Here is a 21,411-nt window from a genome sequence, read left to right as displayed (position 1 = left end):
AAAAAGCACGTGGGTTATTTATTAAACCAAAAATCAGTTATTATTGTCCAGCAATAGCACTTGGCTCAACAGCAGGCAAGGGCTGTACTCAGGGTCCCCTGCTGGTTTGTGTCATTTTGAAAGTCTGTGCTTGGTGTCACTACTGTATAAGTGCTCCTTTTGCAACTTCCAATGTCAGTTTTTAACCTTCTCAAGGCTGTGGAGCACAAATCAATTTCCCAAAGTGTAACACGGCGTCTCTGCAATTCAGGTGTTGCTCTGTCAGGTCGTGGTTGAAGCGACTACCGTTGCACCCTTGTCGGACAGTATTGGTGGCCCTAATTTAATGCATTTCACTTCAAATGACATTAATTATCTTAGCACCACTATCACCAGCTACAGTCTACGAGAAACGCTTCTCGCGCGAGTCGCACCTATGATAATGAAGCACAGGCTTTGAAAGCAGCCTATACCCTCTGCCTTGAAAAAGGTCACTGCTTGAGCCGAGCTCGGAACGAAGCACAAACCCAAAGAACGTTTTTATCACGGATAAGTCCACGCGGATAAATTCTGTGCCATTTTCCTTGCCGCCGTTCACCAACATCCAACGGCTTGAACTTCCGCTGCTTCGTTGCGCGGTGCGATGCCAAGCACTCCTCCCGTCGCCGTATTTCCCGCGCACTCGGCAGTCCCGCATAGTGTGCCATACGAATGCGGTTTCCAATGCCACTGAAGCGTTGCCTAATGATCCGATGGCTGCAGCTTGACCAAGGGGAACCGGGCGGTTCTCGTAGACTCGACGCTCCGGTAGCGACAAGTAGTTTCGGCATCGCGCCCTCGTACGCTTGCCGCGTCTTCTTTACACGAGAATCTCCGGTTGTGCCAGCACAAAATAAGGTAACTGTGTGTCGGCGGGCCGCACGAACGCGAGCGTAAGCAGAGGAAGATGACACTTCTAACACAGGGGTGAGACGGCTGAAATCGATTTGGGAGCAGTTTTGGGAGCAGCAAAATTTCAATTTAGGAGCAGGAGAACCTTGTTTGGGAGCAGTTAGCGGCATTTATTATGTCGTCTTTGGAGCTTGAAAAAACAAATTTGTAGTAACTTGGAGGAACAAGCACATATTTTAATCGGCTTAGAATACACATAACATTCAAAGAGCCTTTGGAGAAAGCTTTTTTTAACAGATTATTGCCAGGTATGAACTACACTACCTTTTTACAAACCACGCAATTTATATAACCCTGGTAACAACATATGAAATAGATAAAAAAAAGTTTTTCCAAGTAGGTTCACTTTACATTTGAAAATAAGAAAAGAAAAAACATCACACTTCTCAAATAATAAAAAAAAATCCCGCTGTGATGGCTTTCGAGATAGCGCGCGCGCGCCAGTGATCGCGACCGCGCAAAGTTCAAAGTTGCTCCTCGCGCGACACTCCACCCCCCCCCCCCCTCGCGTCTTCGTGTCTTTTAAGGCTTGTTAAAAACGGGCGGGGCGTTTCCTGTCTGCTTCGACGGCAGGCCTTCCGAGCGTGGTGATGTTATCGCATGCAGCCTCCGAGCGACGGCAATGGGCCGGCTCGTTTGCTTCGGCCGCGTACGTCGCCTCTGCTCGCGTGCTTTTACCCGCTGTATAACATACAATTCGCGGGGGGATCTTATCAATTTGGACTTCATACCGGAAGGACATGACGGCGACGGCAAGAACCCCTCGAGACTGTCCATATAATTGCTATCGCAATAAAAACTGATTGCACAAGAATTGTGTAGTCACATAGCAGTACGTCTTTGAACGGTCAATGAATGATTCCGACTAGCACGCGATTGCGGCGACGCCTTCGCGCGTAACATCAGGAAAGAACAAAAGCAGTATGGCCACCGACGAACGCGCCAGTATGACCACCCCCATAGGCGTGCGCACGAAGGGGGGGGGGCAAAGTCGATACCGCCCATACTTTGACTTAATCGGAAGGAGGGGCGCTGCAATTAATATTTGCCCTCCCTGAAGGGCGAACCCTCAGGAAGCTTTCGAATAGCGTACGCAAAGCTTTGCGTTGGCTTTTTCCCACAACTGCGCATGCGTCGTACGCTAACCGCTTTCGGGCTTCCGTTAAGTGACGGAAATAGCGGGCCGCAAACGCTAACACTAACTTAGCGTATGCTATTCGAAAACTGCCTAAAATAAAGCGCCTTCAGCTATCTGCTCGGCTGCACGGGTGGCGTAGCGTCAAGTGTACCGCACGCTTTTAATAGGTGGTAATAAAAGCGCGCTGCGCCACCGTTTGCTGCCACCTCGTGAGGGACCGCCTTCAAAAATGCGTCGCGAGCGCCGAGAAACCTTACCCCTCGGACACTACGTCGTTACCGCTCGGACACTACACATATTTACAACCGCTCAGAGGCGATTATCACAGCACTATGGAAGCCTCTATTACAAAGGCGCGTAGAAGGACACGCTTGGGCGCGTTAACGTGTTCTGCGAACGTATCCCTGGCGCTGCTTCTAAAGTTACGTTTTCCCACGCTGAAAGTGACGCGGGCTTGAAAATTCTTGATTGTGGGGCCGTTTCGGCGCAGTTCGGCGCAATTTTTGCAATTTTTATGCTTTTGGAGCAGCTTGGCGCAGGAAAACGGAATCGTATCAAAAATGCGCAATATGCGCAGCTGTCTCACCCTGCTAACAACACACGAGCACACGACACCGGCAACACGGCAGCCGTGAGCGCAGAACAAAAATACAAAAACAAAATGGCCGCCTCGGGTTGCGCCAGCCAATGGGAGGCGCGAGAGAAGGGGCTCGCCTCGCGCGTGCGCGCTCTGGCCAATGAGCGTTCTACAACCACCCTTCGGAAAAGCGCCGATAGCGGCCGTTCTGTTGCAGCGACGCCATTTTGAAACGCGGCAAAATGTACACAAAGAAAGCAGCTTCAAAACAAGCCAAAGATGGCGGCGATCAGCCAGCTGCTGCGCCCGCGGCGCACGCGGGAAGTTTGAACAAATTTTACCTGTTGAGATGCACTTTGCGGCTCCCGTGGCGACTTAAAAATAAGTTTTAACCCATTTCCCGGGCGAAATCGGCGATAATATTTTGAGGGCAGCTGCTTAGGGGTGCAACCATGCCTAAAATGTGTTTTTCTGAAAACTGATTTTCTGTCCATTTTTTACTCTTCTAAGACCCGCGTCCCCCCTTAATTAAGCTCGCCTCTGGCCCAGATGAGGTCATGCTCCGTTCCATTGAGTTTGCTCGAGCTTCCCTTGACCTTGAAGCTCTTCTCCGCCTTCTTGAAGGAACGCCCACCCCATGCTTTGGGAATCCAGTGGCAAACATCCACAAGCAATGCCCTTCTCAGTTGTCCAGTTGGTGTTCCCTAGTGGGCAGCAGCACCACGGAGGCAGCTGCTAAATCTTAAAAGCTGTGCTTTTGCTACATGGAGGCGCTGAAAACTCAGCACGGCTGTATTGCTTTTATGCCCAAGGAAAAAAAACGCTTCGGTATCCTCGCAACGCACAATGGATAACACGTAAACCTTCTAAAAAATTAAGGGTGCTGCTAATACATGGGTAATTCCTAGGCTTGTGCGAATATTCGAGCACTTCGATTATTCGAACGAATAATACAGTATTCAAATTCGCTTCGATTCGAATTTAGATTATTGAAAATTTGGAAGTATTCGAAAGAAACGAATAGGTGTATATTAATCCGCCTGTAACCTCCTGTAAAGGTGGTTTCACTGCAGTGGAGGAGTGCTATACCGTGAATACACCTTTTCAGGGAAAATCAGCACTGCCGCGAAGCCCCACTTCAAGGTTAAATGAACATATTACCCTCACATCGATTCATCATTTTTTAAGTTTAAAAACTTGTACCAGCTTATATGCTCCAAGTGTAGTAAATTTTAAAACGTAACATACTTTACAGGTTATCACTTGCATTCTACCGAAAGCCAAATCCTGCTACTACTCAAAGTTGCTTCCACTTCCTTTGAACCAAAAAGAATGACATTTGCACATGCCTTCTTACAATTAAAAAAAAAAACGTTGTGCAGGTTGGTTGGGTCATGACAAATATGTTCGTTTTTCTTTATAATGTGTGATATATACTATTCGAATTCGATTCGAAATTATTCGACCAAGATCACTATTCGCTTCGAACCTAAAATTTACTATTCGCACCAGCCTAGTAATTCCTAAATATATTTTTTAGGCCTTCTTTAGGAAAGTCTGTGTGTGGCTTTAACATGGGTGCAGCTATTACTCTGAAACCTAGATATAATGAACGCAGATATAACGAAATATCAGTTATAACGAAGTAAATGAAGAATAGTCTTGCAATACAGTCGAACACGGATACATATATCGAACCCACATATGTGGCGTTTTTTTCTTCGAAATGAGCTAAATCCAGAAACCGAAACTAGCTCAAATATTGCTCCATCGGGAAGTACATTCTCTCAACTTTCCTCTAAAAGAGTTATCAGAACGAAATGGGTCAAATACCAACAGCTACGTGTGCTCACAGATCTCATTTCAAAACGAACTTGAGCGAGATCCATGCGCTGTATGGATCGAAATGAGTCAAATCCAGTATGCCAATAGCAGAGCGCTTCAGCGATCACGTGATTCAGCAAACATGGAAGCCTCTGTGTGATTTCTCACCTAGCAGACTGGTTTGCCTGTTTTTTGGGTGTTTCTGCAAGTTTTTTTTTTTTTTTCCCCTCCCTTTCGGAGCAGGATTATGATGGATTCTCATGGAAGTGAAGAGATCGGCGAGAGATCAGTCCCCAGACGTTGACGACACTGTGAACAGACACGATGTCGACGCCGGCGAAGCAAGAATGCGCCGCTGCCGGAATTTCTATAAAGTTTTTTCAAGAATACCGCATTGAATTCAATTCAATGTCTCAATTCAATATGAGCCAAATCCAAAGTTATCATGCTAGTAATAATGAAATCCGCTGCATATTTTTTAATTGATTGTGGCCAGAAACTTCCCCTAGCCGACATGTAAAACATATCATAGAATAGCTTTGACAGCGTTGTATTTAGTTTGCATAGCAAATTTTTGCCGTTTTCTCAAATTCTCTTTGAATGGATTTGACTCATTTCGAAAAAAAAAAAAAAAAACCCTCATATATCGAATTTTTGGCTATATCGAACTCACAAATTACAAATTATCCCCTTGAAATTCATTTGTAAAAGTATAGAAATTCGCACATTTATATCGAATGGTATTTTTACCCGCCATTGGATATATCGAACACCGCGCGAGCTGGAAGGTGCGCTTCAGCACTCGCTGCGCACCGCGACCTTCGTTATCTTCGCAGCATCGCGCCTCCGTCGACACCCGAAACATGTGAGGGCGAGAGGGTTTGGACTTTACTCCTGTTGGGCGCGTTCTCCAATTTGCGGAACGGCTTTTTTTTTTTCTCTCTCTCTCTCTTTCTCATGCTTTCTCCGCATTACCGTCAGCTCAGAGAGCAGGAACGAAGGAGCCGGCGGCCTCCTCCTTTCGCCTTTTCTTTTTTTTTAGAGCAGGAACGAAGGACCCGGCGGCCTCCTCTTTTCGCATTTTTTTTTTGTTGCCCTTTTGTGAGTTTTAATCGGCCAACTACAGCCCGCGCCTTTCATATTTGCTCAGCCAACCACACCTTGTACCTTTCGTACATCGCTGCTGCCCTCGCAGGTAGCCATCGCGACTGATCGCGAGTGCTTTGTTGGCGGAGTTCACTTCCGTGAGTTGTCACATACCACCGCATTCCTCTTTTGCGTGCGTGCTGTGCAAAGGCGCTGAAGACTGCTTGAGTTCTTGACTTCTCGTGTAGCAATGGCCAGCGTCAAGAAGCGCAAGAACACAGTGGCCAACTACTTCCGGAAGGCAGGCTTCGTGACGGCGGAACTTGTGGAAACCTGTGAAGACGGCAACGAAGAGCACATAGATGACACATTTCGCAAGTTGCCGTCCCTCTTCCCGGCTGCTGTTTTACCCGAAGTATCTGCGGGCGATTTCGTGGAAGCGGACTGCAATGTTCGGGCTGTTGCAAGCCTCACTGACGAGGACATTGTAGCTACGGTCGCAGGGACCCAGGATGCCCAGGCCGACAGCTCAAGTGGCGATGAAGATTGTCCGGACGAGGCAGCAGCTACACCCACGTACTCCGCCGCTGAAGTGGCAGCAGCATTCGGCTTGATTTGCCGTTGTTGCGGCAACATGGAGGGAAGCGGGCTGTCGCACCAGGTCAGCCGCGATAAGATCAAGGCCAGCGTCTTCAACTTCATTTCGAAGACGAAGAAGCAGGCCAAGTGATTTTTTTTCATGCAAATAAAACATTCTGTTGCATCGTGTGTGCAGAATTAGTTGTCATTTTTGAATGCGCCGATTTTAGGTGATCATCCGCCACTGCTAACATCTCGGGGACTGTATTTTTTTATATCGAATTTTTCATATATCGAACTAATTCGCGATCCCCTTTGTGATCGATATATCCGTGTTTGACTGCATATACGTTAGGAATATACATTTATAACAAATTTTCGGATGTAATGAAGTTATTTTTGTGTAAGGTGTAACTTTGTTATAAGGAGGTTTGAGTGTATATGAATATACAGTCGATCCCGGGTATATCGAACTCGGATATATCGAATTATTGGCTATATCGAACAGTTGAGAAATCCCCTTGAATTTCCCATGCAAAAGTATGGGGCTGGTGTGCACGTATATCGAACTCCCGCTCAGCGAAACATCCGCTATATCGAACGCTGCCCCGCGCCGAAGCCCAGAAAGTGCATTTTTCCTAACAAATATGGATCGTTTTTCGGCAGCGTTCTTATAAGTTCCAATCCCTCGTCGCGCGCAGGTGACGAAATTGCGTTGCTTTAGTTCGTTGCGCAGCGCTTGTCATTGTCAGTTCATCGGTATATTTGACGCGCGATCCGCAGGTTTTAACGCATGGGCTAGTGTTTTTCAAAGAGGCTAATTGCCGAGGGCACCAAAATGAGAATTCGAAGTGACTTGGCAGCCTTGTAAAGTTTGCATTCCCGTCCTCGTCTGTTCGCGCACGATGGCATGCGGGCCCGCAAAGCATGGCCTTCGAGATCCGCAACACCGTGACGTATTTTTAGCGTTTTCGGTTTTAAAACGCAGATCTCAGAGGCTACGCTTTTTTTCGCATTTCTCGCCAAAGTAGGCGGCCCAAAGTAGCGGCTGCCTTCTGCAAAGCCACAAGTGCCATCGGTATCGCCAACATGTCGACAGTGGAGAAATTTTTTCGTGCAGCGTTGTCTCTTGCGGCATGTGGACTTGTGTACTTCTTGCTTCGTTCTTGATAAATCGTCAATCGGGAGTCGAACTAAACATTGTCCCGCTCGTAGCGATAAAAATGATGACCGGTGCTTGGAACGGCGTCAAGTAAAGCACCGTCGTGCACTGTTTCCTTACGGGCCTTGGCGCCAGGTGACGACTTTGGGCGCGTCATGACCGCCGACTACGGCGTACGGTGCGTCAGTGAATTTTGCAACTTAGCGTTTCCGGGCGTCGTATCGGACGGGAGCACAGCGAGTGACTTCATCAGTGCAGATAACGACGTAGCTGTTTCTGATTGCATCGATACTGAGATCATAGCTGACGTTGCCGGTACTGCGGAAATGGACCCGTGCGGTTTGAAGATGCCAGCCGCCGCTGCCACCGCTAAACCCTTTACCGCGCTACAGAGCTCGCATCAGCGTTCAGCGTCGATCACCGCTGTTGTGGCGGAAGGTGCTGAATTTACTTAATTGGAAAGCTTCGATGATAGTGACGATGATTTGATGAATTCACGGCGCGCAAGAAGCAAGGCAAGTTTACGTACTATTTTCATGCAAAATAAAGTGCGCTAACTTGCAAAAGAAGTTCTCGCCTTGCTCTTTAGGATATGTGAGCGAATCGTCATGTTCGCGCATTTTACGATTTCAGAAAACTGTATCGACGCCTGCAGTGCTTTAAAATTAAATCCTTAAATACGCATATCTCGTATTTCGAATTATCGATATATCGAACTATTTCGCGGTCCCCTTCGAGTTCGATATATCCGGGATCGACTGTATATGGTAATACAGAGGTTTTTGCCATATGTCTCACATAAATGTAGCTACTGAAGCCAGAAATCAAATCTGTGGCCTCATATTCAGCCACTGTTGACCAGCGATGTACAATCCTTCACTGGACTAAGTGAGACACTGCAAGAGATGCCCATTGTTGAATGCAAGAAAATTGGGCCCAATTAATAAAAGAACACAAAGAACAGTGCTCACCCAGAGAATCGGGTATGGTCTGCCGCCGTTTTGATGACACAGTGGCAATCACAGTGCCCACGCGCCTCTCAGTTTGGAAGCGGCCTCTTCGTCCTCCTTCCTCCTCCTCCTCTTCTTCATCTTCAAGAGGTCTCGCAGACTCCCTCTCTGCTGACTCGACGTGAGAAAGACTTGGAGAAGAGGGTGGTTCAGTGGCAAGTGGCACAGGCTCCTCTGTTTTCTCAGTGGGAGGTGGTACCGCACTCTGGGCTGCCTTCTGGGGCCGGTTTGGCGCACGAAGTCGATGGGAACGAGGCTGCAGGCTCGACACACTCTGTAATTTTGGGAAGTTGCAATGCTTTTAATTGCTCAATTATGATGAACTTGAAGCAGACAGTTATAAAGACAAGACAATGATGAGAGGAGACAAACGTGGCTACATGGATTAGGATTGCCTAGCTGTTTGAGAGCATCCAAAAAGTTAGAAATCACAACACACACCAGGGAGAAACACATTTCTCTGTTCACAATAAATTCCAGTTTCATGCTCGCCCCCCCAAGAGCCAAGGGAGCAAACAAAAATGTTCAACAGCAGCGTTAGCAATAGACAAAAGGGTGGTGGTTTGGGCTAGTTGGTACTCCATGATGCTTAAGGGTGAAGTGCAAAGAAACAGATGTGGACCAGAATTCCTGACTTTTGTTTGCTTTTGTCCACACTGTCTGTTTCTTAGCACTTCACTATTAAGAATCAGTAGATAGAAACAAGAGCTAACAAAGCATACAATGGTGCCTACAGTTCTCTAGCGTCTGGCACTGTGGTCATTGCAGTACGCTTCTTTTACACACCATCTGCAGCTTGTACAGGGTCAAGATTAGCATACTTCTATGCCTGTAATGGCCTACTTGTGCACCTGTTGTCACTGTTATATGGGAGCATGGGAATGAAATGCTGTGTGAAAAATTTACATGCTGCGTATAAATGCCACGAAGCTGGAAGTAACTGCCAAATTCCTATAAAAATCTAATTTAAATTTCACACTAGTGGTACAGGGTCTTCACCGCATGACATGATGTGCACAGATCAGAAGAAATCGGCGAACACCTCGGCAAAGAATGCTCCACATTAAAATAATGTTATTTTCAACGACAATATTTATGCCGTATGCTTTTTTATCAGTAAAGACAAACCACATTGTTTTATGGAGGAGCCAATGCCTGAACTCAGCAAGTTTCAAGAACTTTTACTGTGTCAAAACGAGTGCAACGCAGGAAAATACTTCAAAGTCCATAAAGTTACAGTGGCATTCCAGTGAAAAATTTGAACAGTTGTGGCTTTATTCTCTCTTCCAATAATCAACCTCATAAGACAAAATCACTGGAAATGAAGTTTCCAACAAATGCATTCTATTCACACTAATTGTTTCTCTTTGGTACTAACTAAATGATTTACCTCGAGATCTTCATTGTCTTGAATTAGAGAATCAAAGTCTGGGTCTATATCAACGTCCAGCACATCTCCGTCGTCATTCGTCCTGATGAATCAAAGAAGGGTCACTATGAGAACACTCTAATGGCAGCACAGAACTCCTCTGGTGAATAGAGATGTGTTATAGAAAAGCGAGACAACATTCAACAGTACACAAAAAAACATAGCTGATCCCTCTGTCATAGGAATCAGTATAACACGAAAGCGGAATGTGTCTTCACAGACGTATTTGAGCATTTGTTGTGCATTCTTTCGCCCCAAGCGTGAAGGAATGAATGCTAGAGCAACAAATTGTAATGTCACGCGAATAACCGCAAGCAGCTCGAAACTTGCAACGCGCTGCTCACGAAGAAAGGACGCACAAAATGAACATACACAGGATAAACACGAACTGTCACAGTTGCAGCTTATTTCTGTGTGAGCAGCAGGCTCCTTTCGCAAAAGCGGCCGCTGCATGAGCGAGGTGCCCTTCGTGCTCTCAACGCGAACTTGCGGTGAGAGCACAAGACGTACAAACACCGCGATCACGAGATAAGGACGCGCACGAGCGACCATGCCCTGTAGAGGCGTGCGCTCATCCGCGTGGGGCGACGACCTTTAAAGCATGCTCTTCGAGCCCCTCGCGCCATCTCGCTAGTGATAACGAAAACACGCTGATGTACCACCGATCTCTGAGTACCGCCACCGGCAAATGGTGTATGTAAATAGCTTGCCATTAGCATTGCAAAGAACGTGCCGTCTGTGGCCGAATCGTTTCGCGCTGCGGAGCGAGGGGTCGTAAGTTCGACTCCCAGTGACGGAACTTTTACTTCTAGTTTTTTGCTTTGCCATCTGTTAGTCTTTAGAATTTACAATGTCATATCCGTGACGGAAATATGTCAGTGGAGCCGTGGTGGACCCCGGCATAAAACACTTTCGTGTTAATAATCGCAAATGTCACAAGGTAGCACAAACTGCCATCATACACTGTAAGTATCCACAGTGTATCACCAAGCAGTCTGTCTGTCAAGGCATCTAGCTCGCGAGGCGTGTGTAAGAGAGCTAGCACGTGCTGGCAGGCATACCAGTGGTTTTGGAAATTATGGTATGCATAAGTATGTACCGCAGTAGCGGGCTGACTACGAAGCAAGTGACCAACTCAGGCATGCGGTGTCTGAAGCAGGACAGGTGTATGCCGAAAACCGCCTCACATAAGTGTTAAAAAAAAGAACTCAAAACTCAACAATAAGCAGAAGACCGTGAAAGGAAAAATTGCCATCTACTCGTTTCAAACAAAGCTACAAGGAAACCTCTATGAATTTCTCAGAAGAAAAACCTTTCTGGCTATGTTAAAAAAGGGTAGCAGGGTTTAGGAAGTTCCAATGAGAACCAGCATATTCAGTAGGCTAATGGCCTTTCAACTTTTTATTAGCAGCTCCAAAAGCAGCAGTAAAAGTGTCTAGAAACCTGCAATTAAGTCCAACTCCTTCTGGCTAACAAAATAAATGTGGTTAAAAACCCACCTTCGTTCACTGTAGCTGTACTCATCTACTACTTCAAGGCTGTCACCATCATGAACTGCCACAGGGTTGCCTTCCTCATCCACATACTCTATGTTGGCCACGTTTTCTGCTGCCTGATCCCCTACAAATCAAACCACTCATGAGACACATTTTGGCGACATTTGGGCAAGTTTGCAGATGTGTTTGTAAAAGGAGTCATGAACCGACCCTCAGGCTTGGTTAGAATACACATCCTGCAGATAGCAGACACTGCTATGAACAGCTCAGCCAAATCTTGCACTCGTGCACAGCTAAGAGAGTTTAGATGCGGAGCTCAAAGGTGCTGTTTTCTCAGGTGCGCTTTTTTCTTTTCGGAGCTGCCGGCACCTGCTATTTGATGTCGAGCAGCAGATAGCATGCTATAGCCAACATAAATCAAGAGCAGCGTTTGGATCAGATGCGCTTCTTGCCATGGGGTGCCATCACGTGCTGGCACCGCGCTCCATAGACTGCTAACATTACATAGTAAGCCACATTCGCAGACAGGAACCACACTAGGAGAGAGCATTTGCATTTTATCACACACGTTCAAGGTCATTAAGCACACTGACGCAACTTCTTTCCCTCCATGCCATCCCTCCCTGTGTGGCTTCCAGTACGCTTGTCAGGACGACAGAAGAGAGAGATAGCACTTAAAGCGTGCGACAATAGTTTGCAACAAGAGCACGAGCTAAAGTAGATCCGGTGTTTTGAATCAGCCGGCACTTAAAGGGGCCCTGCAACACTTTTCCAACTACCCATGGAATGGCTTTACTAAAGGAGCTTATTACCTCACAAATCGACCGCCGCAAAAGTTTTTAGAATCCGTCCAGTACGAGCGAAGTTACAAAGATTTGTCGCACACTGTAATTGCTTTCTCTTTTCTCTCGTCCCAACGAATGCGCTGGAAGCTAAGCAGGGAGGGATGGCACGGGGAAAGGAGGTACGTCCCACAAACCTCATGATCTTGAGCACTTTTAGATGCGAAGCAGCTTATGAACGAGGCCTGCCCCCCCCCCCCCCCCCTTCCCCCAGCATGACCAGTGCCCCGCGTGCCACTAGATGTATGAAAGAAAGAAGAGAACGAAGTGCTGGCATGAGAGGAGAGCTCGCGCATGGTGTGCAGAAAGGAATGTTTGCCTGAGGAAACAGTGCCACTAGATATATGGAAGAAAGAAGAGAACGAAGTTTTCGCACGAGTGGAGAGCTCGGGCATAGTGTGCAGAAAGGAATGTTTGCCTGACATATGGACGTGCGATAGAGCGCTCGCTCCACTGCGGCGCGTGCTCTAGTATAAATCATGCAAGGTGCCCACTACGCCATAAATCATGCAAGGTACCCTTAGATGCGAAGCAGCTTATGAACGAGGCCTGTCTCCCCGGCGTCACGTCGACGTAGCCAGTGCCCCAGCAGATCCGGAGCGGCGGGCTCGCGAAGCCGAAGCGAAACGGCTGCGTTGACATCGCATTCTCAAACTTCAAGCTGCAACCTTTACAGCAACAGCCATTAACTTTATACCTTACAGACCACAAGGCCGTTATACTCAAGGGAAAACGTTCCCCTGAGCAGTCATATATGACGAGTAACAACATCAGGAGAACTGTTCCTCTGAGCTTAAAGTCATATATGACAAGTAACAACATCAGGGGAACCTCGAATAGAAGGACCATGAACAGTGATGAAGAAAATAAAACATTTACAGAAATCTAAGTCGACTCATGGCTGCTTCGCAACTACTCAGGGTTCCCTTTACAGGGAGATGGCGGGATTTTTTTTTTTCTTCAAACGCGCGGTGTACTTTCAGTGCGACCACGCGCACGGGCAAGTGGCAGCCTCCCGCGGCGGCCGCCATAACTACCGAGCGTGCGATGTTCAAATAAGCCAATGGCGTTGAACTTGAGTCAATGACGCAGTGATTACGAGTAAAGAGCATCATTTGTCGAGAGAAGAGGAAGCGATTTTTAGCCGACTTTGAGCATCAATTGTATATTACAGGCTGCGTGCTGCACTATTGACCTCGAGGAGTTACGGAGTCGCCCTCTATCGGATGCGCCTCGATTGCGTGCTAGGCAGGATACCGCCGGCGCGCTCCCCATAGGTTTTGCTGTCGGCGCTCTACAAAAACACCTCGCGGAAGCCCTCCAAGGCATTTCTGTAAGTACTTTCGAAATAAACTGTGTTCTTTACTGTCAAAATAATCATTTTTGACGAACTAAAAACACAAGATAGTTTACAGTCGCTGTCTCTACCCGCTTCACGCTGTCACCGCGTCGTTGGAGACCCCTGAACCGGCTTCTTGCGTGAAAGGTAGTCATTCGCTGAGTGCAAACTATGTGAAATATCTCGTTAGAGTAGACTGCCTATATAACCAAACGCAGCATAACAGTAAGAAGCCTAAAGCCAGCGATAGCACGGGTTCGCGACGCCTGACGGTGCCTCTGCATGTATGTAGGTCTGCATGTATGTTCGTACTGATGGTTTCGCTTTTGCTACGAGCGCGTTTGGCACCGCGCTCTGAACTTTAGGCTGCGAAATATGAGAATTTGTGCGTAAACAAACAACTACTGTTGCGCGGGCGCTATCAGAGCAGTTCAAAAACAATTTCCTTACAACTGCGGCTTCGGTGCGCATGGCAACTTTGTGATATGCCGTCCCGATGATTCTGTGCTTTTTTTCTGTTTCGGTCTTAATTCGGGTACGTTTCAATGTCATTTGACAAGTTGTCTCGCACTGCGTATTGATCGGTCTTCTCAGCGGGCAAATGCCGCTGCTTCTGTTTCTTTATTCCGCGCATTCGTTTCGTTTGGTGCTCACACAAAACGTGAGCAAATGCGACGCCTTTTTTAATGCTCCTTAATTATCGTTCCGTTTGCATTCCAGTGAACCTGCCGCTCTCTGTCATCAACAAATTCATAGACCAAACCTTCACCACTTCGAGATTGCTGGTGAAAGGGGAACCGGTCTACGAGACCGAGCATGTAGTAGCATGCGACACCTAGGAAAAGAAAGAAAATACAGTAACGTTTGCCGGACTTGTTCTGCACACGTCGTCTGTGAACTAGGACCCACATGAACTTGAAATAGCGGTGAATAAAATAGAAGGTATTGCAGCAACCAGCAGCCGCAAAACAAGATAGTAATTATTTGGCGAGTACCCCAGCAATTTTGGCAGCAGTGTCGTGTCTAACGCCAACAGGGTGGCATCTTTCTCACGTAAATAAATGAGGCTCCAAGAAAATACATGGGGTTGGCCGGTGGGCCGATCACGGAGGCAATGCAAAATTTATGTAGCTTATGAAGCAATGGATGCCTCATCAAATGGGAAGGTTGCCCGTCGGCGTCCCGCGTCGGCGGCGTCAACACGAGTGATGCAAAAAATAATCGTCACGTGATGGTGTCACCATATGACGTCATCATGACGTCACAGATCGCCAAAATATGTAGCGTCATTATGACGTCACATAATGTGACGTCACATGATGACGTATTCACACGTCATGGTCGCTTTGCATTGCCTCCGTGATCGCTCATGGAGGCCGTGCAAAACCGCGTTAGGTGCAGAACGCTTTTGGAGGGGGCGCGGGAGAATCAGTACATCGACTGACAAGATGGCTTTCGCCTTCTAGTCATCTAGTCATTCAACGTATCTAAACAATGACTTGCGCATCTGCAGCCGATTTTGTGGACGCTGAGCACGGGGCCGACGATCAAGAGGTCGCATTGGAGGGTTCTGAGATGGCATCGCACGTGGTAAAAGGTAGCGCTTTTACCATCCTGTGGCAGATAAGCATCATTTGCCGGCGGGAAGCGCGCGCGAGCCGTCGTCTCAGTGCGCGCTGTCTGTTACTCACCGAACATTGCAGGCCCGACGCAGTAAGAAAAGTCTTCGTCGCGGAACTGCTTGTTGCACACAAGACTCGTAGCGGATGGCTACTTGCCGGTTCTTAGCTTTACAACCCATGCTTCACGCTGTTCCTCGTCCCGCGGTTACCAGTGCAGGCTGACACTGGGCTCCTTTGCGTAAGCGCGGCACTGCGGCACCGAGCGGTAGAGCCCCATGTTCGTCGCCTTCGCAGGCAGCCACTCTATTACAATGGTTTCAATTGAGTAGAAAATGAGAGAAAACTTCCGAATTTGAACAGACCGCAGCGCATGTGGGACTTGAAACTCGTTTTCAAAGCACGCGGCAGTGCACCACAAGCAGCCGACGCGGTCGCTGAGGCCACGTGATCCTGCCAAGCGCGTCACGCCGACGGTGGCGCCGGCGTTTCCAGTGGTGGGCCTCGAGGCCAATAATGTTTGACTCCGTGTTCTCGGGAGCCTCGACTACCGATCGGCAGCATTTTCTGACCATGCTGAAAAAGTGTTGCAGGGCCCCTTTAAGGAGCATTTTTACCTGAATAAGAATCACGCATTACGTACACTTTGCACTTCATATTTTTGCACAAGTCTCAATCATACAAGATTTAATTGAAGGGAGGTATTACTTACGTGAATTGCCAGATGTGTGTGCTTCATCCTCATCCAAATCAAGTAATGCATCTTCGTCAGCGAGGTCAAGCTCATAGTCATCCTGAAAATGAAAGGTACACATGAGCACAATCAAGATGTAATGTTGCACTTAGCCGTTGCTCTGCTGACCTCGGGAAAAGTGACCCTAGAAAGCTTGATGTTTCGATTAAGTAGAGGCACAACGGTCAAGTCATTGCATGTGCCATTTTGTAACAAAGTTACGTTTGCCAATGCTTCTAAATACCAATACCATACGAGGCTCGTAACTTGCCTTGAAAACGAAATTTACATCGTTTAACTGGCAAACTGAGTTACTTGCGCGTCTAAATTCTATGGAATGCCAAATAACTACTGGTCGGTAACAAACGATGACACAATGATAGCTAAATAACACAAGGATTCTCGCGATGCCGACGCGGAATGGCAAAGTCGCAACTCCTAAAGCAGAAAACATACTGCGATTTAATTTCCCGTGCTCATCGATATGCATCTGCAGACATACATATCATGCATCTACATAATGAGTGGCCTGCACCTCCCGGTTTTGTTTGTAACTGAGAGACAACGCAAGCAGCTTTCGCCGCCACGCGCTCGCGGACCAGATGCTACAGGTTGTTTGCCAACAACTCGGCACGTCGTGCAAAAGCTGAATCGCTGTAAATCAAAGTCGTAGGTTGTGAACGCTGCTAAGGGCCATACGATCCTCACCTTTCCCTGAATGTCATCGTCCAAAATGTCATCTTCGGCAATTCTGTAAGAACAGGTATTATTATCAGTTGCCGTAGGTGAGTAACAGGACCTTTCCTGCGTCTATGGCACATCACACAACACATTATTGAGAATAAAGCGTTTAGAGAAAACTTATGTAACGAAATCAGGGCAAGAAAAGCTTGCTTTCGGGTACTCGGCTAGCCTGTCTAGCAGCTTACAAGTTTACTTGCGTATGCATACAGCCACTTACACCAACAGAATTAGATGTGACCTTAACTCTTCAATATAACCGCAGGCAAGTGCAATACAAATATGCGACGTTAATAGATCTTCTCGATTTGACTAAAAGCGCGGCACGCACCTTGCTGCCATGTCCGTGAAAAGTTAGGCTTCAGACCGACGATTAAAGGATATTTGAGTGGTTGCTTTAAATGACTGCTTGAAATTGTCGCAAGGTGGTAATCTGCCAGCGATCCATTGTATGGGTCGGTGAAAGTAATGATAAAAGAAGTTTTTGCTAAAAGTAAAGTTGATCACTCGAGTGTAACAAATACACCATAGTTAAACGGCCCAGTCGCTCTTACAGGCTTGTTATGGTGGCTGTTAACTCACTTCAATAACAAATGACACAGATGGCGCAACCTACCAATGTCTAAAACATGGCGGCCATGACGTAATCGCCGCACGATCGCCCGCACTACAGTGAACTAGAATATCTGTACCCCAGGGGTGTAGCCAAGGGGGGGGGGGGGGGGGGGTTGGGGGGTTCAAACCCCCCCCGAAATTTTTCGATTTTGCTTGCGTATATAGGCACACACACATACAAACGCACGCACGAACATACATAAAGTATGGTTGAACCCCCCCCCCCCCCCGAAAAAAATTTCTGGCTACGCCCCTGCTGTACCCGCACCACGGTGTACCCGCACCACGGTGTACCCGCACCACCGTGACCCGCACCAAGGCTCACTATACCAAGGCCGCCAAGGTAGAGTGTACCAGCCAAGGCATTGCCCGCACTACTTTTAGAGCACTGCAGCCCGCACCATGGCCCCAAGGGGGTTTAAAAAAAAAAAATCTGGAGTGGAAGCTCTCGTAACAACTTGCCAGCAAAAGTGACGCCAGCTTTTGCCCACCAAAGATCTCGAAAACATGCTCTTTTCTGGTAGTGCCTACTTAGGTCAAACCAATGGGTCAAACGGCTTTGATGTGTTAGTGTAAATAACGTTAATTATAAAATAAAATATCGTTGTTGCCGACGAAAGTAACCCATCATGACTTTGAGGGTTAATAATGAAAACTAGTAACACAAAGACACACTTGGAGCAGTAACAATAATTTTATTTATTTGCACAACAATGCGAGCCCAGAGTTCTTCAACTCTGATGTGAGGGGCACATGAGCCCTCCGGTGACGTGCGAGGCTAGACAGAAAGGAAAGACCCTTAAGCCAACTCCGGCGATTTTTTGGTCATGTCAAAGTAACGGTGCTTTTATGTTCCTGAGACGCTCCTGTTACGGGCCCGATAGCAGAAATACTTGGCAAATTGGAGAATAATTTTAAATAAGCAAAAAAGCGCAACACCGAAACCGAAACCCAACCGAGTGTACTGTCTACGTATGACGTAGACGTTGTTACGAACAAACCGGAAGTCGTGCAAGGCATGCCGGTCACGCCGGCGTGGAGTATGAAAACTGTGACAGCCGGGACGACCAGCGAAGCGCCGGTCAAACCAACGCTGTCTGTCACCTTGTGCACAGCAGTCGCTCGCTGTAGCGGCCGAAGCGCCGAAGTTAGCGGTGCCCTCGGCTGCGTCACTGCCGCCGCCTTCCCAATACTGACGTCACAGACGCAATGTTGCCGATAATTGTGGGAAGCCAGGAGGGCGTTTGCAGACAATATTTAAAATTCATTTGCAAACAAACTGCGCATGTCTCAAGCCTGTAATTTGGTATAAATGACGGAAACGTGCAAAGGAACGTACCCAGCGAATTTCATTGAGATCCATTGACCTCGAAAAATCGCCGGAGTTGGCCTTTAAGCCGGGTTCAGAGTACAGTCGCATCTGCCACAAATGTCGTATCGCGTAACAGCCGCATCGTCCATTTGCGTTGCTAACGACTTAGTACGTTCACATTGAGCTTTTCGGTAAAGTATACGTTTTTTACGACGAGCCAATCACAGTTATAAAAATGCGTTGCGTCCTCGCTACAATTGTTGCAGCCTAGCAAGGTTCGCGTGTTTGGCCATGGCTGGGCTAGCTGTGCTACGGGTCATGGTTACAGGCCACGGGCACGCAACGCAATAAACACCGGCAAACCAACTGCACAGACACGCTACTGACGCTACTGCATGACTTGCAAGACGCGCATCGCATGAAGACGCGGACCGGGGAGGGCGGAAGCCCCGTGAACGGAAATTGAAAACCGAAACTGCTTTGCCCATTGGTCGTACGTAACGGTCGCCTCAGTAGTTGTCGTAAAAGTCGCGGGCCCGCCAACATTTACGCCCCAAACATTACGTACTTTACGCCAAATACAACAACGTTTGAACAAGCTCATTACGTTGATTACGTTTACGGTCACGATCCTTACCGACGATCCGTACGTTGCGCACGTAATCTGAACCAGGTCTGAACACGGCTTTACACGCGCGTGCGTCTGCTAGCCCGTCACCGGACGAGTTAAAGTTGCCACATTAAACTCGTCCGGCGTGCGAGAAAAACGCTCCTGTTCCTTCCAGTACACTCTACTGCCTTCGCCAAACGCCGATGGTTAATCGTGCTTAATCGTGCTTCTGCTAAGATGGCGGCCGCAGCCGCCATCTTTTGGTGGGCACGGCTTCACTCTTGAGCAATAATTGCCACTTCAGCAATTTTTTTAACCTCCTTACATGTCCCGCAAGGTCGCTGGGACACCACCTGCTCAGATTACATTTCCAAGACAGTTGTACAAAAAAGAAGTTAAAATTTTTTAAATCTCGCGCCGAAATCTCCGCGCATGACGTCACTGATTTCAAAGTGCATTTTTCATATTTTAGCGACACGGCCCAACGAAATTAGCTGAAACTTGATATGTTAAGTCTCTGACCCCCTCAGAGAACAATGTAATTCATTTTTACCGATTTGGAACGACGTAGGCCCTAGTAGATGCCATCGAAATCTATGACGTCATGGTGACTGGTGGCGTCGCCACCAATCACAATGATCACGACGCCAATCACCAATCACGACGCCACCACTTCAAGGTGGCGTCGCTACACGCATTTTCTTTTTGCTCGTTTTCTCGCTTACGACGCGTATTCTCGCGGTAAGCGTGGTAATTTTGGTATGGTGACAGAGTAATTTACCAATACGAGAAAAATCGGTTTTCGTTTTAGTGTCCCTTTAATGCTTTAGACATTTAATGCGGAAAATTCTTTCTTAACGTGTTCACCAATTTCTGCTGATCCAACCATGTCATGTTATGCAGCACAAAACCCATACAGAGATTGCACAGGCACATTATGCAAAAAAGAAGGTCGCTGCAACTGACAGCAGAAGGGCAGTTATGATTACGTTCTTGTATTTCAACAAAAACAGTAGAAGCCTGACAAGCAGTTTCCAGACATGCTCTACACATGAATTTCTTACAATAATATGAAACTCTACGTTCTGGCTACACTGCACACTGACTCCCGGGTAGGGAGTTCCTGGCCCAATTGCTACTGACATGGCAAAAGCCCAGCTTTGCATCTGCAAAGGAATTAGTTCTTGGAGCACACAGTGATGGAAAACCAATGAATTTGTAGAAGCATCTCCTGCACTGCTGTCACCGTTACCAGCCATTGCTGAAGTGCTCGATGTCACTGAAGGTGGAAGTGGGAAGATTGATCAGCATTTTTCTTTCATTTTAGGCCTATTTTTGTAAGCTGAGCAACTACCCATGGCAGTTCCGACTTATTTGCAATTCCAGAAGTATCATATGCCAGTCTATAGTATAGTGCTATTTCTCTATTAAGTTTTTTTTAACAAGGCACGCCTATAAGGGAATTCACAGTAGAGTTCACATATGTCCATGGATGGCCACATGTGGTTTCTACATAGTTCCTGTGGTGTCGCGCATGCCACAACCGTTCCATTTATTAAATGCTTCGTGCTTGAAGAATTCTGTTCACCATACTAATCAATTCACCAACTAGGCAGCTTCAGGTACACTTCCAAATTCATTTCTTGGAATGGGAACATACGAACAGCAATATAATATGACTCGGACAGATGTCACATAGTCATTTTCAATCACAATAGGGACCAATTGTGATAGAATACTGCTAAATGGTCCCATTCAATTGCTATCAAGCACAAACTGGATCATAATAATCATGATCAGTGCATGGTGATTGAGCTCTTTGATCGCAACCTAGTTATGTCTGCACTCTCTAATTTAGTGGTGGTTTTAGAAGATAAGCAAACAATAATTGTTAGCTCCTAATGACCCATGAGAAATTAAAAATTTCATTTAAAAAAAGAAGAAAAAAAGGGGAGGTCTTGTTACACACTATTTGCAGCATATTAGACAAATTTAATAAGTACTTTGGAGTGACTTTGGGCTTAACTGAACTGAAAATGGGGTTCTGCGGAATCCAGGGGGGTACGCAGGGACCAGTTTAAATAAAAGCCACATACTTTACACTGCATGCTGTGTTGTGACCTCCCCCCCACCTTTCTTTCTCTCACTGCAACGGGTCCCTCATCTATTCCACTGGTCTACAAGGGTTCCCAAAAATTCATGGCTGAGAAACACTGCATTAGACTATGTAGCAGCAATAATCAACCACAATCAAGATATTTAATTTGGACTGAGTCTGACTGTGATCAGAACTAATCCTGTGTTGCTGGTATTATACAGGGTGTTTCAAGAAATGTGTCCAACCTTCTAAAAAAATCAGGAAAATGCGA

The 21,411-nt window shown here is 47.0% G+C and overlaps 1 protein-coding gene across 3 annotated transcripts in view; it reads right to left on the bottom strand.

Annotated features, from left to right (window-relative positions):
- The window catches only part of LOC119388070 (RNA-binding protein 33), a 61,513-nt gene extending 44,448 nt beyond the window's left edge, over window positions 1-17,065 (bottom strand). For all 3 annotated transcript variants that reach the window (XM_037655685.2, XM_049413815.1, XM_037655686.2), the window contains exons 1-6: window positions 16,837-17,065; window positions 16,473-16,515; window positions 15,744-15,825; window positions 11,235-11,355; window positions 9,697-9,778; window positions 8,268-8,580 (exon numbers count right to left, since the gene is read on the bottom strand). In XM_037655685.2, the coding sequence (XP_037511613.1) occupies window positions 8,268-8,580; window positions 9,697-9,778; window positions 11,235-11,355; window positions 15,744-15,825; window positions 16,473-16,515; window positions 16,837-16,847 (652 nt within the window). In that variant the 5' untranslated portion in view covers window positions 16,848-17,065. The remainder of the gene's footprint in view (window positions 1-8,267; window positions 8,581-9,696; window positions 9,779-11,234; window positions 11,356-15,743; window positions 15,826-16,472; window positions 16,516-16,836) is intronic.
- Between the last annotated feature and the right edge of the window lie 4,346 nt (window positions 17,066-21,411).

The sequence above is a fragment of the Rhipicephalus sanguineus genome, chromosome 3 (assembly GCF_013339695.2).
Source record: "Rhipicephalus sanguineus isolate Rsan-2018 chromosome 3, BIME_Rsan_1.4, whole genome shotgun sequence".
In the NCBI taxonomy this organism is placed as follows: domain Eukaryota; kingdom Metazoa; phylum Arthropoda; class Arachnida; order Ixodida; family Ixodidae; genus Rhipicephalus; species Rhipicephalus sanguineus.
This window is presented reverse-complemented; position numbering and strand designations above follow the sequence as displayed.